Consider the following 17,508-nt stretch of genomic DNA (forward strand, 5'->3'; position numbering starts at 1 on the left):
CTGCGGACGAATGATCGTCGGTGCCCACGGGGAAGGGACAGGGTGGCTGTAGACTGGGTGGCTGTAGACTGGGTTAGCTCCCATCTCGCCGCGGGTCGGGATATGCGGATCAGCACGTCTTGGGGCAGCTCCCCCTTCCTGATAACCACGGCCCCAACAGCGCAATGCCAAGTCAGTAGTGAGTAGTGTCCCATGAGGTATTTCTACAGATTTTGAAGCTTAGTTATTAGTTTCAACTGGAAGCCAAAGCCTTTTTTTTATTTTTTTTTTTTTTTAAAACCCACACTTCTTCTCCAAGACCAGAACAGAGGCCAGAGGTGGCGGGGAAGGAAGGGAGGGCAGGATTTGTTAGCACCTTTCGTAGCAACGCTCGGCAGAGGCAATCAGAATTTTTCCAGGCTGCTTCCAGATCCACACGACTGTGTTTAATTCAAGGACACGGATCATTCTGCAGGGCGAGACCCAAGTCCTAGTGGCTCCCGGGTGACCGCAGCCAGCTCCCAGGGCACCGACCTCGGACCCGGAGGCCCGGGCCACACACAGCATCGCGTTTTCAGACCACACCATTGCAGGGTGGAGCGTTTCCTTCACTCGGGCTGAGAGCATCTGCTCGTTTAAATACGGGGTGGAAAGATCTTTCTCCAGACTTCTCAGCATTACTTTGGGCAAACTTTAAGCTTGACCATGAAGTGCAAACTCTTTGCAGTTGCCGCAGTGGATTAAACAGCAGACCAGGATTTGAAGGGCGGGAGGGGTGTGCGTGTGGTATTTCAGCCCATGCCAAGCCCAGAAACACAGCAGGAGCTACCACCTCTCTTGGCTTTACTGTTGCTGAACTGCTGTGGTTCCATGGACACCCCAGGACGAGGAGGAAGCAGCAAGCACAAGCTCGATGAGATCAGATGCCGTTCCAGGAGAACCCTCGGTTATCTCTTTCTTGCTCCAAGTCACCCCAAAGAAGCCCCTTAATGCCCCAGCAACTCCTGATCAGGATCCTGCACAGCTCTGCAGAACGCGACTTCATTCACAGCTTCTGGACCCAGGTGGGGAAAGGCTCAAAGCGCACGCCCCGCCGCTCGGAAGGGCAGAGATCGCCGCGGCAAATGACTCTGGTGCCGGGACTGCCGCGACAGTTACAGCAACAGCTTTGCCACCTCTCTGCCGCTTACCGCAGGGCTTCGGCGCAATCTTCCAGTGTTTGCTAAGGGAACGATGCCTCCTCCTCGGGGCAGCCCTGGCTGCCCAGCGCAGCAGCAACCGTTCGCTTTGGCAGAAGGCTCCGGGACATCCAAACGGCTCACGCGCTCTTCCTTCCTTGGACTCAACTTAAAAGCATACGGGGCCACCCTGCAAAGCCAGTTGCAAAGCTCAGCTGCCCAAGATTAGGTTGGGTCCTCTTCTCCCAAATCTTGGCAAGCAGGGGAGCTGTGCGGCCGCCCGCTGTTCGGAGCTCCCTGTTCCCCGGAGGTCATTCCACATAGCTGCACGTGATTCCGGATCAGTCCAAGCAGCGCTCCGGCTGCGTCCCCTCTTGGTGAGGGCCAAAGAACGGCCTGGCCGCAATGCCTGGAGCAAAAGATCTTCTTAGAGAGTCCCCTTCTCTCTCTCCCCCCCACCTTGAAGTTTCCAAGGGAGGATAATAAAATTCAGCCGATCATAAGACAGTATTTCTCATGCTGAAAATAAACAACAACAAAAAAAAAAAAAAGAAGACGACATCAAAAATAAAACTTTCAAAAAATTGTAAATAGTGCCATGACATTCTTTGTTCTGCGAGGAGTCCGTGAGCTGGGCTCGGCTGCCTCCGAGACCCCTCTCCCCCAGCCAGGAGCTGAGGCTCTTGTTCCCGTTCTGCTGTGCTTCCTAGGAGCCTTGAACCCTCTTCTCCGTACAAAAGAGCTTGAGAGCAGAAGCGGCACCGCAGAAGCGGGCTTCACCGTCGCATGCCTCCTTCCCACCACAGCCTGGCTCAGGCTACAGGATGGCAACAATCCAATTCCTGGTGGGGAAGAGAGAAGGGAGAGGGATCAAACAGCCCGCTCCGTGGGGCAGGATCTGCCCCGGACTGCAGCCGGCTTGGCACGGGAGCGAGCACGGGCTTGCGTGGGCACAAACACGCATGAGAAAGCAGCAGCAAACTTGTTCCCCTCCCCAGGGAAAGCTGGGCAATGGTAAGAGACCACGGAGTGAATAGCCACGACTTCTTTGGGACGGCTCTGCGCTTTCTTGGTGATCAGAGGGAAGAGAGCAAGATTTACGTTTGACCCCACGGGAGGGTGCACGGACCCGCAGCACCCACGTACCGTCAGTGACAGCAACAAGATGGGCGAGGCAGCCCCGCTACGTGGAGGATTCGGTCTCCTGCTTCTGTTTGGAGATGAGCTGAGCCTCCTTCAGCGACAGATACACCTCCTCCTGCGGGTCGTAGTAGTAGAACTTGCGGATGTAGGAGATCAGGGGCCTGGCAAAGGTACAGGCAGCAGCTTTAGCCCCGAGCCACAACCACGCCGCCCTCCGCAAAGGATAACCAGAACCTCTCCCCCAGCCCAGCCAGCACCGTCACCTCCAGCAGGAACAGGAGCCGGAGCCTGCACCCGACACAGCACAGGACATTTATCTTGCTGCTCCAAGGCTGAAGAAGTCAACGACTTCCTCCCAGAGCCCTTGCTGCAGACACCGACGCCTTCTCACCGCCTGCTGCGGCGAGGGCCAGGGAGGAAACCAAAGAGACTCGTCCCCAGGCCAGCCCTCGAGACTTACTTGGGCAGCGGCAGCTCGGGGATGTGGTCTATTCGGACCAGCTGCCTGATCCGAAAGCGGCAAAGGTGCTGAAGGGATTTGACGTTGCTGAATCTGGAGACTGGATACAGGAGCTGGACAGGCGTTGGAGGGAGACCTTTGGAGAAAAACAGTATTAGAGACCATAGAAAGGAACCGCTAGTGGTTCAGAAAGGACAAGCTGGCTCTGGGGAACCGGAGCCCTCTGCAAGGCTGTGTCCAACAGCAGAAACCCCCAGGAGCCCACTGCTGTGGAGTCGCTTGGCGCTGGGGAGCCAAACCTTCCCGAGGCGATACCCCTTGGCTGCAAAATATCTCCAGCCTTCCTCACAAGGCAGCGACAGTTCTGGTGTCACGGGGTGGCGGTGGAAAAGCAGAGCCCGGGACACCGCGAGCTCCTAACCAGGACTCGGAGACGAAGCATCGCTTTATATCGAGAAGCAACAGCATTTTGAAAGGACGCAGAAGCAAGCCAAAGGAGAAGGCAGGCGGCATGACCGGCACGTAGGCTTTGCTCCACGTAACCCTTTGGGTAGTTCTAGTGAGGCGTTAAAAAGCTGGGGGATTTGGTCAGCTCAAGCTGCTCATTCTTGGGGTCACGAGGCTGGGCACAAAGGCAGCTTGGCTCGAGCCGGCTCCCCACGCAGCGAGCAGCCTCGCCGGGCTGAGCACGAGTGGCATCCAGCCCTTCCCCGCCCCACAACCTCCGTTCCCTGCCCCACAACCTCCTCCTCCTCCCCCAAAGTTAAGAGCAACAACCGAGCCCGCAGAACTGAGAGGTCGGCCGGAGGGCCAGGAAGGATTTTTGGGAGCTGGGTTTATTCACAGCACAAGGTTTTATCTGTCTTTGCAGAGGGATTCAAAGCCAGTTACACTCTAACCCCCTCCCGCTGGTTTGTCTGCGAGGGCAATGGAGTGAAAGGAGAAAAGGGAAAGCTCTTCACAGTGAGATGGGCTCCAAACTGCTGCGGGCAGCTCGGGAAGCTGTGAGCCAGCTTTTGAGAAAGCAAAGAACAGCAATCAATTGAAGGCTGGATTCTGCCCCCGCTTCTTATTCTCCTCCCAAAAAGGAATTAGCCTCTGGGAGCTCAGCCAGCGACTACGGGGACGCAGCACGAGCTCCGCGCGGTGCTGGCCGCATGCCTCGCTGCCAGGAGCCAGGGGCGAGCTGGGAACAGCCCCCCCCTCCGAGCAGCAGTTAGCATTTCAGTAGGAGAACGGCACTAACGAGCACACTGGGGAGATGCACATCCTAAATATTCCCCCACTAAAGATCAGGCGTCAGTGTGAGACTTTGTTTTCCAAGGATCAAGGCACAGCAGCTCCAAGAAGTGCCCAGGTCCAGCGCTGGAGCTGGCTGGAGAGGGGCAGGACCCGGAGCCCGCAGCAGCGGTGGCTGGGAGCGGGGACCCGGCAGCGAGGGGCTCCTCCGCAGGTGCACAGCGCTGGCTGGGGGGATATTTTCTTTTCGGAGGATATTTTTCTAGAGCAAGCCCTTTCTAAGGTATTTGCCTGGCATCCTAAGCCCTCAAAGCCCTGTTCTCAAGAGGAAGAGATCTCAAGATCAGGAAGGTAAAGTGCCTTCAAGTCGAAAGGATATTTTTTTTTTTGGAAGTAGGGTACCTTTCCATCCATCTCCTCCCCAAAGCACGGCCGCGTTACAGATCAGCTTTCCAGTTACTGGCAGCGTCTGCAGCAGAGGGCAACACTGAACAGATCTGGGCTGCGACTCCAGCGCTGCCAGGAACCCTGAAGAGGGACCAGCCCAGCCCTCCTCCCCTCCAGCCTCTACTAGACCAGAAGCTCTTTGGGCCGAATCCCCGGCGCGCTGCAGTGCCACGAGAGGTCACTGTCACCACCAAGGCCTGCAGCATGATGGCAACAGGGACAGGGAGCAAATTCACTGTGGTTGACTGCAGCCATCCCCACGCTCTGCTCAGTCCTGCCACGCTCTGCTTCGCCGCTGCCTCCCGTCTCACCACCACAGCGTTCCCATTCCCGCTCTGCTTTGTTCAAAGCATCGCCGCTCACCCCCCCACTCCAAATTCTGGCCCCCACTGTTGCCCTCTCGCAAGTCAGAGGCGTATTTGCCTGTTTGGCAGACCCTTCCCTTCCTTTCACACTGGATTTTTTGGATAGCTTTTCGGTACACTAGGGTAGATGAGCAAAAACCAGAAAAAAAAAAAAAAAAACCCAACAAACCCAGAAGATACTGGTCTAGTTGCCCACCCAGATTTAGCAGGAGGGAGATGTGAGCCCATTTAAGGAACCAGAGTTTGATGGATGAGACAAGCACTCTGCAAACCCAACAGCTTGCAATCAAACGTGCTTCAACAAAGCAGCACCAATACTCCCTCCCTGCCTGCAAGCTCCTGCCTGTTGATGGGCTCCAGCACCGCGGTCCCCCCAGGGACTCTGAATCCACAGCATCTATCGCTCAAGGCTCACTTTGAGCTCACACTTGGAAGTGCTCCCACACGCTCCGCTTAATGCCTCTCCCCTCAACAGCCCCAGGTGGGTCTCGGCTAAGGGAGAACTGGGGAACTACAAAGCACGGAGCGGGTGGGAAGAACAGCAACACCGAGACGGGGGGGAGGGAAGAAAGCGGAGTTTTAGTAGCCAAATAATTGCTTGTTAAGGGAGTAGCTTTGAGTCTCCAGCTCCATTTGTCATGCTGCGAGTTGGTATCACGTTTCCGTACCCCTGGGAGGAAGGGTTTGGGAAGTGGTGCAGCTGATGAGCGAGGGATCTGCTCCTCAGGATCCTTCTGAGAAGTCAGCGGGCAAGGACGCAGACCAGGGCACCGAGCGCAGCAGACCGAAGCCACGCTGAACTGGCTCCCTAGGACAGACCAGCAGTGTCGGGCCCCTCACTACAAGACGTTGCATTGCTGGAAGATGTCCAGAGAAGGGCACCGGAGCTGGGGAGGGGTCTGGAGCCCCAGGCTGCTGGGGAGCGGCTGGGGGAGGGGAAAGGGCCTCAAGTTGTGCCGGGGCAGGGTGAGATTGGGCATTGGGAACAATTCCTTCCCCAAAATGACTGTCAAGCCCTGGAAGGGGCTGCCCAGGGAAGGGGGCGAGTCCCCACCCCTGGGGGTGTTTAATAAGCCGGGCAGACGCGGTGCTTAGGGCCAGGGTTTGGGGGTGGGATGGCAGGGTTAGGTTTGCAGTTGGACCTGATGAGCTTAAAGGGCTTTTCCAACCCCGACAATTCTGTGGTTCGATGATTCTAATCACAGAGCAAAGCAGCCCCAGCCCGGGCGACTCACCTGGGACCCTGGATCGGAGGAAGTAGAGAAACTTCCCATTTTTGGAGTGCATGATCGCTCTCTTTATGAACTCCACCACAGACTGGCAGCGGTCTTCAAACTTGGGGTGGCACCACAGGCTGAAGGTCCCTTCCAACAGAACAGAAAAGGTTTCATGTTATAGGAGCACCGGTGACACGAGGAGACATTTAGTCACGAGTCTGCTGTTCTCAAAGACCAGGTGAACGCCCCAGGCTGGCTACTTCTCGTAGAGCTGGGACGAGATGCAGGGCACCAAGAGGAAACACCAGTGGCACCAGCTTGCAAGGATGTAGTTCCACTGGAACCAGTGCTCTCCAAGAGCTGAGGACACACAGAAAGACGCAACAGTGTGATCGTCGCTGTAACCCAAGCGTGGCCACAAGTCATGCTCGCCTGAACTTGTAAACAGCCTGCAACGACTGCCGGGTCGAAAGCTTAAACTATCAAAACGCACTTTAAGGGAGCATTAGGACATGCGCCTGCTCCCCTGCAGCATCCCTTTAACAGGGCTCCCAAATCCCAAACGCTAGCACATCAGCAAGGTTAAGCCCCCCCCCAGAGGCACGTAGGAAGAGCCATCGGGGTGCTCCGGTCCCCTCCTGCCAGCCCTAGGGCGGAAAGCATCACGAAGCAGGCATGGGAGCAGCTTCGCGTTCTTGCCAGCTGTTTCAAACACCTTCCCTGAAATTACTGTCAAGCTGGAACCAGGGTCAAGCTACAGCGACGTAGCCCTCGCTACGCTGCCACCCGACACAGCGTGCGCGCTGCGCTCGAGCGGCAACGAAACCGGAGATGGGCAGCAGAGGGAAGGCAGGCCCTCCAACCTGGTTACACATCTCGAAATAGGTTAAGTTTAAGCCTCAAGTCAGACTCTCAGGATCTTTGTACTGCAACCAGACACCCCCTCCTTGCACCAGACCGCAGCCAAAATGCTGCCTACATCCCCCCGCCCCGCGTCTCCCTTGCTACCTGCAGATTTGTCAGCGCTCCAGCAAAAGGCCAACCCAGAGTGGAGCTTTCCCAGGAAGCAGAAAATGGGAAAAGAAGGGCTCTGTTTAGGATAGAGCCCGTCAGGAGCCAGACCCAGGCTCGCGCCCGCGGCGGGGCAGATTCCCACGGGGGGCGTGCGGCACCGCTGGTCTGCGCGAGCGCTGTAACCCAGAGCTAGAGAGGCAGCGGGGTAACCTGGCCAACACCCCACGTCCACGTAAAGGGCGTGCTAAGGAGAAGGCGTAGCCAAATCAGAGGTACCCAGTACGTATTTCAGGCCATGGGCTTTTTGGATGAGCAGCTCCCCCAGCAGCATCACAGGCTCCGCAGCACCAACCTGTTACAGAAAAAACAGCCGAAGCAGCTCTGTGGGACATCCAGCACTCCCAGCTTTCTGTAGGGTGGGTGGGAACCAGCAATACGGGGGCTATCTACAGCCCACAGCTTTTAAACCACACCTTCTCTCCCCACAGCTAGGTCTGGTAGGGAAAAAGATACCTCTCACCCCTGCCATGGGCCAGTTTGGGAGCAATGATCTGGGTTAGCACCTGCTAAACATCCCGGAGCAGCAGGCACAAAAATAAGTAATTCTGATCTGAATGAGCCCTTGAAAGTGGCCAGCAGATGCAAAGCACAAAGCACAAACACCAGCCCCCCCAGCCCACCTAAAAAAAGATACAGAAATTCCGATTTCTTCCTCTCATCTACCTGAAACCTGAAGGTCAAGCATTTACCATTCCCCCAGCCTCACCATTTGTCATCTTCATGGCTTTATCAAAGTGCTCAGGTCTGCAGTTTTCCTCGGTGCCGCAGCACATTCAGCACAAGGCAGCCAGTCCTGGGGGGAGCACGGAGCTGCCGACGCAGACCGAAGCGTGGCCCCCAAAGCCCGAGCCCCCGGCGCAGCGCCGGGCCCCCAAAGCCCGGCGCCGTGGCTGGGAGTGCTGCTCTAGGGAAGGTGGCAGCACCAACCTCCATCCACGCAGCAAGAAGGGCAGCTTGAGGAAAGGGAAGGACACCTGGCTAAGGAAGCTCTGAGAATGGATGTATCCCGGCCCCAAAATAAGGAACCAGACCAGCAGCAAGAGAAGTTTGCTCCAAAACTCAATTAAGAAAAAGGATCCACTGTACAGGCAGCCCCACACCTCCTCCAGCTGCAAGAGCTTCTTGTAATTTCTATAAGGACAGGGTGATGAAAATCATTCCTTCTTACGCAATGGTCAGGGCCAGGGGAACCGGCTCTGGATGGAGTGGAATGAACGCGGGGACACCTTTCCGTCAGAGGGGCTCGAGACCAGAAGCGCTGCCAGGTTTCACTAGCAGAGGTAGAAGACGACAGCAGCAGCATCCCGGGGGCAAGAGCAAAAAGGAGAAAAAGGCGAGCTTTGCTCTCAAAGGTTGCAAACCACTGGGTTTGTTTTTTTCCAGCAGGTTGGCTGGGATGACTCCGAGCCCATTATTTGCAGGCACATTTAACGACAGGGCTGTTATTAAAGCTTGCCCACTGGTTACACCGCAGCTTCCCCCCTGCGCACTGAGCCTCTTGGGCGTTTTGCTCAGCCCGAGGACTGCTGCCCGTACAGGGGTTCGATACAGAAAACCGCAGGCGAAGAGGAGCGGGCAAAGCACGTGGGCGAGGTGAGAAGCAGCCCGTGCAGGAGGGCGAGCACAGCAGGAAGAAAGGGCACAAGCAGTGTGACGAGTTCTCAGAATAAAAACCCACCACGGCGGAGCTCAAGGCTCAGCCCGGGCCAGACTGCAGCTGGTGCCACTGCCCAGCACCCCTCGGGCAGGGGGAGACCAAAGCAAGGCGACGAGCTGCGGCATGGAGAGATCAGTTCTCATTTCACGGGGAAACGAGCTTCATTTTGGGAAGCACTGGCAGCTACGAACGGTGACTCTTGCTGTACATCACAGCTCGGCGACGCGGGGTCCCAAAGACCTTGCCACCAGCATTTTCAAGTCCAGTTTTCCAAAGCAAGGCCTGAATGACAGGCATGGGGTGGAACAAGAGCTGTATTCCCCAATTTTTCAGAGTTATAAGGAGAGCGGCTGCTTGAGGCACAAGAAGCAAAGGCAAATGCAGCTTCCAAGGCCTCTTGCAGAACCTCAACACAGGAGCGAGGACACACGGCTGCTGCTCCCCCTCTTCTGCCAGCCCTACGGCCAGGGCACTGCTTTGGGACCTTGCAATCAAACTGGTCCCCCCCGGCCACGGCCTCCACTGTCAGCAGCACCCCCAGAACCGCCCCGGCTCTTGCCTCTGTAGTGCTCCATCCTGGTGTGATGGGTGATGCCCTGCGACCGAAAGCTGAGGCTCAGGATGTAACGGGGGTCAGAACTGTCTCGGACCAGAAAGGACCCATCCGGCTTCCCCTTCAGCTTCATCTCTGCATCCTCCCAGTTCATCGGTCCCCAGTACCACCCGCACTAGGAAAGAGAGACAGCCAGAACGTCAGCAGATACTAGTGAGAAAGATTTTATCAGCAACCAAGCACAATATGATTTGCTCTTGTTGTTAATTCCTTTAAGATGCCAAAATGGAAGCGTCTGGTTGTATCCACCCAGGAGTATGGATGGCTGGGACTCGTTGCTCCTGGATGAGAGCACCATCCCTCACCACCCAGAAGTGGGGAAAGCACAGATGAGATGACGACACCCCTTCCATGCACAACAAAATGCTTTTCTAGGCTCAAAACCTCACTGGCAGAAAGGCAGGAGGGTTTTTTTTCCAGTCTTATCCTGATCTTATGCTCTCAAGTCTGTGAAAAGGATGATCGGTCCCCAAAACGAAAGCCTAGACCCGCAGATTTTTCCTTCTGGCTGCCACCACCCACCCACCCCACCACGTTCCCCGTTACCTTCTCCAGCTCTCGCAAGCTGGCTGCAAAGCTGCTGGAGTCCGGGCGGTAGAGCGGACACTGGAGGTGCGGGGCAGGCTAAAAAAATCAGCGGGACAATCCGGGGGAAGGCGTCTGCGGAGGAAAAGACAGCCCCGGCCCCGGTCACCCACGGGGAGCTCACCCCAAGGGGCAGTCGCCCCGTCCCCCCTCGCACGGCTCTAGGGGTGAGGGCAGGAGGGGCAGAGCGGCGGCGTGGAGGAGGAAGCTGGGCTGACCGACAGAAGGACAACGTCCGTGTGGAACACACAGCGGGAATCGCTACCTGGCCTTTCCAAGGTGATTAAAAACTCAGGGCCGTCACCTGCCATTTCCTTACGCTAGCTCGGAGGGGAGGCAGGGGAAGTGCCAGGCGGCACGGACTGGAAGGAATGAACGCACATCCCGAGCAAGGGGCAGCTAAAGCCTCTGCGTCCTGAAGGAAACCAAAAGCAAGGGGGTAAATGCACCGGTAACATCCTCGCATCGGGCTGCACAGCAGGCTGGCTGTCAAAGCCGGGGCTCCGGCGCTGAGCCCTCGCTCCCATGGCTTTTTTCGGACATTGCTGGCGCCCACTGACACATTATCTGACACAGCACACATCGGGGTGGGCTGCGCCTCCGCTGAACCCAAGAGGAGCCAGAGGAGATGGGAGATGCTGAACTGAGGAGAAAGCTGGTGCAATCACGAGCTTCGGGAAAACCGTTGTGGGCCACAAAAGCCACGGCCACGTGGAAACCAGAGCCTCGACGCAGCGGTGCCCGAGCACTCAGCAGCATAGGACCGCAGCCCCTGAGCGGGCAATGCAGGCAGCACTGTGGCTGTTAAAGCCCAAAGGGCAGCCTTGAAGTTCACCAAGAAAAACCCCCAAAGTCCAGATCCCTGAAGGGAAAGGCAGAGCCTTGCTGCTGAAGCTAAGCTGACCTGGGGCATGGGGCGGAGGAGGCGGAGGCAGAGGGAAAGACTGCAGGGAGGAACCCATTGGACCCACTAGGACAGATGTAGGCAGCGTCCCACTGATATCATCTAGGAGAGAACAGAGGCAAGAGAGATTCAGAAAACAGGAAAGCGAGCAAGCTCTGCGCTGGTGAGCACCTGACAGCGCCGCCCCAGCAAACCGGCGCTGCCTGGAGAAGTGAAGATGAAGCTTCCCACCGGCAGCTCATCCTCCTCCCGCTTCGGAGCGCGGACGGCTGCGGCTTCACACCAGCTCGGAGCTCACACCACGCACCCGTGCACGCTCATGTGCAACCCTGGGGCAAAGGGGCACGCTCTCCAGCCCCGCAAGCTCCTTGCATGCAGCTGGCAGTGCAGACAGGCATTGACAGGGGATTTCGGAGACCCAGCACACGGGACGTGCAGGTTAAGGCGCTGCTCACTAAGGCTGGCTTTACCCATCCTAAGCTGCTCCTGCTCAGAGGAGCCTCCTCCAGAGGAGGATTTAGAGCAGCCAAGCCCGGCTCCCGGTGCAGCAGCCTCCCAGGGAGCCTCCATCTCCAGCCACTGGAGAGCACAGAAAGGAACCGGCCTGGCTGGACGATGGGTAGGAAGGGAGGAAAGTTTCCAAAAGCAGCAGAAATGCTACAAAACCAGCACGTTACCTCCCACCCCATGCTGCTCCGCCACCCCCCTCCCCTCCTGGCTGATCTAAGAGCAACACTGAAGCTTTCAACAAAAAAAAAAAAATCCTCTGCCAGGGAAGGGTGAGCAGGCACGCTTCGGGGCCAGATGAGCAGGCAGCGAGCCCGCTGCCAGGGACCCTCAAGATGCTCCTCCATCACCCCTGCAAGGGTGGGCGGGCAGCTCCTACCCTCCCGCAGGGGCGCACGGCAAAGGACGCTCTCCAGGACGGTACCTAGCAGGCTGAGGCTTCTTCGTGGTGGAGGCGGCGGAGTCGGAGGGTGAGGGGAGGTCAGTCCTCGCTGAGAGATGTCCACGTCCACCAGTGACACCGTTTCACCTGGAGGTTGGGGGAGCAAGACTGTTAGTATCGCACCTTCTCTGGGGCATGCAGCGGCCGAGCGCGGGGAGGCAGGGGGAGAGGGGAAGGGGCAGTCACCCCTGCAGGGTTTGGAGAACGATCTCATTAGCTGTTTTCAAATCAAGTTTCCCTGCTGCACCGCTTCCGAGCCATCGATCAGCTCCTGCTACCGCAGCTCAAAGATGAGGCGGAGGGGAATGAGGGATACCCGTCCACGTGCCCGAGCCCCCTCCGAGTCCAGCACCAGGGGGACGCGATGAGGACGGCACCGCGGGACCTTTTCAGCACCACGTTCACGTATCGAGCAGAGCTCACCAGTGGTGCACAGCGCGGGCGCTTTATATGGTCTTGGGAAATGGTTGCACTCGTGGGCACGGGACTCTGGGATAACGCTCCCATTAACGCCAGTCTGAGTCTGCCTACCAACGCCTTCGATGATCGAACAGAAATGCCTTCCACCCCAAAGGCCACGAGGGGACCAGCTCTTAATGTTAAGAAGAGGGAGCCGGACAGGCTTTTATACAAACAGCTGGAATCCACGGAAGCCTAAAGGCTCTGGATCGAGGGCACTGCTTGGAGAAAATAACGACACAAACAAATATGTCTAACTTCGAACCAGAAAAGCTTAAAATCAGTCTGAAATCACGGGAAAGGAGTGAAGCCATCAAGCCAAGGTCAGAGCATCAGCCTCCGTATCGGACTGACGCAGAGGCAAACACCTAAATCCCAAAGAGACCCTGAGTGGTGTCACCACCACCAAGGCTTTTTAATTTCCCCCCACCAAAAAAATAAGTCTAACCAGGCGCCGTCGAATCACCAACATAAGCCAAACGATCCCAAGCACCCGAACTGTGGTCTCAAGGACAACGAAATCTGGCTGCCTTAGATTTCAATTCCTGTGGGCAGGGAACTCCTCTTCTGCTCCAGATTCCGCACACGGCGTCGCTCGCCTCTTGCTAAGGACCCGGCAAGGCATTTACTGTGCATTACACAGGACAACATTGACTCAGCTTCCTCCTGCTTTTAAAAGCCCTATCTATTAATAAGCCACGTTAAGAAGAGTATTTAGGGTTGGTTATTACCCGAGGTACCTTCTCCCCGGGGGATTTATGGGTGCGAGCGCACACGCATGCACGCAGCCGCTCTTTCATTTCCACGCCCTGGAAATAAAGTGGCCGCGTAGGTTGGGCTGCGTTCGGCCCGTACAAACAAAACCAAGGGACCTCCAGACCAAGAGGGCTTGCAGTAACTCCGCTTGCAGACCCTTCCCCACGCAGCCGGAGCGGCGATGGCAGGCTGCGGTGCCCTTACGGAGGCATGCCCGAGGAGAAAGGCGTTGGGAATGCTCTCCTCGACGTTCCTGAAGGCCTTCGCTCGCCCCACACGTCGACCTGGAAAGCAAGGCACCAAGAAAACCACGCACGCTGGGTTTGAATTCTGTCCTGCTGGGGTGGTCCCAGCCTCAAAAAATCCTCTCTGCAGCAGACATTAAAGAAACCAAGCCCTTGGCTTGTGTACGGCCGTAGAAGCCAACACCAAAGCGATTAAAGCCAGATATTCACTTTGGGGGTGATCTTCTGCAAAGGAAATGCTCCTACGAGGGCACCGCCAGTATTCCACCAACGGGCAAAAAGTGACGTCAAGTCATCTTCAAAATAGCAATAGGATAAACTAACGACTAATCAAATCGACTCCCCAAATTTAAAGCAAAAACTTGTCAGCTCCAGGTTGTCCTCTGCACTTTCTTCTGAAGAAAAGCAGCTCTGCACCCCCCCGCCACGTACCCCATCGCAGCGCACACAGATTTTACGCTCGCAGCTTCCCCCAGCAACAGCTGACGAAGCAGCAGAAGCAGCTTTTGCTTCCGCCAGCCTTGCTTTGCTGAACACAGGCACGCGATGCTCGGGGGAAGCCAGTCCCACCCCGGGGGGAGCATGGCCCCCTGCGTGCTGCCCCGCTACCGGGGGGCTGGGGGGGGAGCTGGAGGGGTGTGGGAATGGGGAGGAGAGCAAGCCCCGCCACAGCTGAATCGCCCCCAAGTGACCCCCTTCGAGCGCCGAACGAGTTACAAGAAGTCACGGGAGCAGCTCAGCAGCTTCGTTACTCGTTTCGGGCACGGCAAACGAACGCTCTGCCTTGAAGGTCACTTCTCCGAAATTTAAACCAGTTCTCAGTAAGACTTCACCGCTGCTCTCCAAAGAGGGCTTCGCCCTACCCAGGCACACAAACCACGTACCAGCGCCCGCACCGAGCCCTCCGGACGCCCTCTGCTACCAAACACCCACCCCAGCAGCAAGAGGAGGAGGCTTTCAGCTCTACCCACCGGCCTTTCCCAGGGCAGCTATCGCTGCACAACCATATTTTGATTCCTTTCCCCTGCGGTAAGACCCTCAACGTGAATTTATTTTGAATCTGACCTTCATAACAAGCCACGTAAAGCCCCACACAGCTGATAAATACTTGCTTGCGACCTTAACATTCCTACTCACGCAAGTCTTGAGATGGGATTCTCCCGAGGAAGCCCCATGGCTGGGACTGGTTTGACTACGAGCCCACGGCACAAGAGGCACATGACTGTGACCAGGAGCTTTTCAGTCCTACAGCTTTCGGCCACCAGCAGAGCAGGACTTCCCCCTCGCACCAGCTGTAAACCAGCCAACTTCCCCCCCCACCAGCAGAAAAGGGAAGGTCAGAAACCAGCAGGACACGGGGAGAGGGGGGAAAACACACAGAAGAAGGTGGTAGCGCTCCACAAGAGGTTTCAATTCCCATAGCTGTCATGCAGCGAAGCCGCTGACGTTGGTGCGGGGTCCAGGTGGGAAGCGGGGCTCGGTCTTAGCCCCTCAAAAACCACGGGAGGAGAGCACCCAACTGCGCCAGCTCGGTAGGGGATTTTCCACACCACTTGGATGCAACCAGCCCCACGCAGAAGAAGGGCCTTCACCTCCGAGAGCACAACTGGAACTTGCATTTCAACAGGAGGAACTGCAACACGCTGACGTGCAACAGCCGCGTTCTTTACAGCTCCTCTCGCTGGGGGTTTGAGGCCAAGCGGGACAGAGGGGCTCTTCACGGAGACCCCGGTTCGCGCGGCGCGGCAACATTCAGCGTCTGCCGTTAAGCACACACTGCTCACGGCGAGACGCAACGCCACTCTGTAAAGCTTTCAAATCCTTACCTGTGAAGAGGGGGCTGAACACAACCGGGGAAAAGGCACTTTGAGTTCTTGTCAGTCTGTGTTTCCTATCGGAAAGAAGAAAAACGTCGTTAGCAGAGACGAGGAGACTCGGCGCATCCCACCAGCAGGAAAACACTGCTCGACCTTCTCAAACCAGGAGAACCTTCACCATTCCGTAGAGCAGCTGTAGACGGCTCAGTGCTGCCGGTTCGTTCGCCTCCTAGAGCAGTGCTTTGGCCTAAGTAGGGCAGTCAACCAGTAAAGCTAGGTCTCCGTCCTGCTACGAAGCAAATCTCTAACTAGGTAATTAATAAAGTCTTTGGAAAGAAAAAACCCCAAGCAAGTATGGTAACCGGAGCCAAGCAGCTCTTTCACAACAGACGTCACGCTATTTCTCTGGATCGGGCATTGCCAAACGCCTTCGACAAACAGGTTGGGTCCCTGCGCAATTAGGGGTTGTGCCTAGAGCGAGCGCACCGAGTGCCCTCGCGCCGCGTTTGGAGGACACCGTCTCCCCAAAGGGTTTCAAAATGCAGGTGAAGGGCAGGCGAGCTAAACCCAGAGCCGTCGAGATGGATGGAAACAGCTAAAAACGCGCCCCTGGTGAGGACCCAGGAACACCAGCAATTCCTGTGAAGCTTGCTTTCCAAAGCAGCAGTTTTATAGCAACGCCACAGCCAGCCCCGCGCTCCCCCCCCGCCCCAAACCCACGCCTTCCGTACTGCAATGCTAAAGGGATTGATCCAGATCCAGGCAGAGAAAATGGGGGTAAACTGAGGCACAGGGTATGGCACCGCCAGGACTTGAATCCGTGGTTGAGGCAAGACGAAAAACGCGTCCCTGGTGCCAGGAACTCGCTCCCACCGGCGAGGGGAGCACCCGAACAAAGCTGAGCACCCGCGCAGCTCTCGCGCGCCGCAGCTTTGACAAAGGTCTTTCCAGCATCCACGGTACGTCGTGCGGCGCCCGCCCCGGCACCGGGCAGGCCCTACCGGTCTGCAGGTCTGCACAGGGGCAGACAAAGTGACTCCGAGTTAAATAGCGCAACTTCACTGTGCTGGCCAGGGAAACTGGTCCCATTGCATCCAGGCAAGCGACCACCAAGATCTAGAGGAGCTCAGAGCCCGGTTCAGAGCAGGTAACAGCAGGCTCCTGCAGGGCCAACACGGTTCCTTTTGGACGTCTTCCTCCCCCTCCAGCCTCCTCCCAGCAAGCTGACCCCAAACCTTAAGCCTGCCTCGTGTTTCAGCCCCTAGCTCTGCTCGCAGTCCCCCCCAAAACCCAGACAAAGCCTCAGATGAAGCCAGCCCTGAGCAGGGCCGCATTGCTGCACCGTCAGGAAGGATCGCACCCAGCAGACCCAACTCAGGGGGGACGGACGAAACCCGGGTGCCGGTCCCATGCCCCAGGAGCTCAGGGCAGCTGGGTGCACCCTCGTCTTCCCGCAGGGCAGACCAAAAGCTTCTCTTATTTGTGCCCAGGCACATCACTGGGTCGCGCAGCTGTGAATAAGCGTTTAATACTACACCCTTGCAAATAAAAATACTAAAAGCCACTCATCATCCTGAGATATCAAGTCCCATTAAAATGTCTGGATGTGTTTTCATTTTAAGCCTCTCGCACCTTTGTGAGGGTTGGATTTTCCCCCCCCCCCGAAGGAGAGCAATTCACCACTTATCAGCCACACACGTGCACACAGAATTACACTTCTGGACTAATATCAACTAACCCTACAATGTAGTAACAGCTCTGTTCCCACCCACTAAGCCAGACGGAAAGGAGCACTGCTGGCATTTTGCTGTTACCAAAACAGCTACGTTTTTTATGCCAGCATTTTACAGCCATCAACTTCTGAGATTTCTCATTTCTAGCAAGCTCGCATCAGCAGCAGGGTTCACATGGGCTGAACCCTCCACCTCCCAGCTCGGTCTCCACCACAAGACCGTACTTCCAGACTTCCTCCGCCCGCCCTCAGGTTCTGCGGCCACCTCCCAACCCTGCCGAAACCCACGGAGCAGTAATGACGTGTGACCGGGACCTGAACGCTGCCGCATCGGATCAGCACGGCCCCGCAGAGCTGGAGAAAGCCAAAGGTGGACGTTGCCGTTGAGGAACGCCATGGACAGCTTCTGCCTGGATTCGTGCACACACAAAACTGGGAAACCCCAGGAGGTCCAGCAAATAAGGATTTTTAGGGGCATTACCCACCAGTTCTGCAATAGCTGCGGCTACTGCCTTCGCAGCCGGAACTTCCCACGGCGCTGCCCTCACTATCCCAAAGCGCCGTCCTGTTAACGCTACGGCAAGCCTTACCCAGCCACCCAGGCTGGCTACGTGCTACCTGGACAGGCTGGAGAGGGGGGCACGTGTGAACCTCATGAGGTTCAACAAGGCCAAGGGCAAGGTCCTGCC

At 56.8% G+C, this 17,508-nt stretch overlaps 1 protein-coding gene across 1 annotated transcript; it reads right to left on the reverse strand.

Moving 5' to 3' along the window:
• Positions 1–260: 260 nt before the first annotated feature.
• On the reverse strand, positions 261–17,216 carry SOCS7 (suppressor of cytokine signaling 7). The gene is given in 11 exon segments (XM_035889850.1): positions 261–1,999; positions 2,304–2,461; positions 2,761–2,896; positions 6,047–6,175; positions 9,319–9,487; positions 9,919–9,997; positions 9,999–10,032; positions 10,862–10,963; positions 11,793–11,897; positions 15,097–15,240; positions 17,045–17,216. Coding segments are annotated over 10 exon segments (1,191 nt in total). The 3' UTR covers positions 261–1,999; positions 2,304–2,340.
• Between the last annotated feature and the right edge of the window lie 292 nt (positions 17,217–17,508).

The sequence above is a fragment of the Egretta garzetta genome, unplaced genomic scaffold (genome assembly GCF_000687185.1).
Source record: "Egretta garzetta isolate BGI_Z169 unplaced genomic scaffold, ASM68718v1 scaffold942, whole genome shotgun sequence".
NCBI lineage: Eukaryota > Metazoa > Chordata > Aves > Pelecaniformes > Ardeidae > Egretta > Egretta garzetta.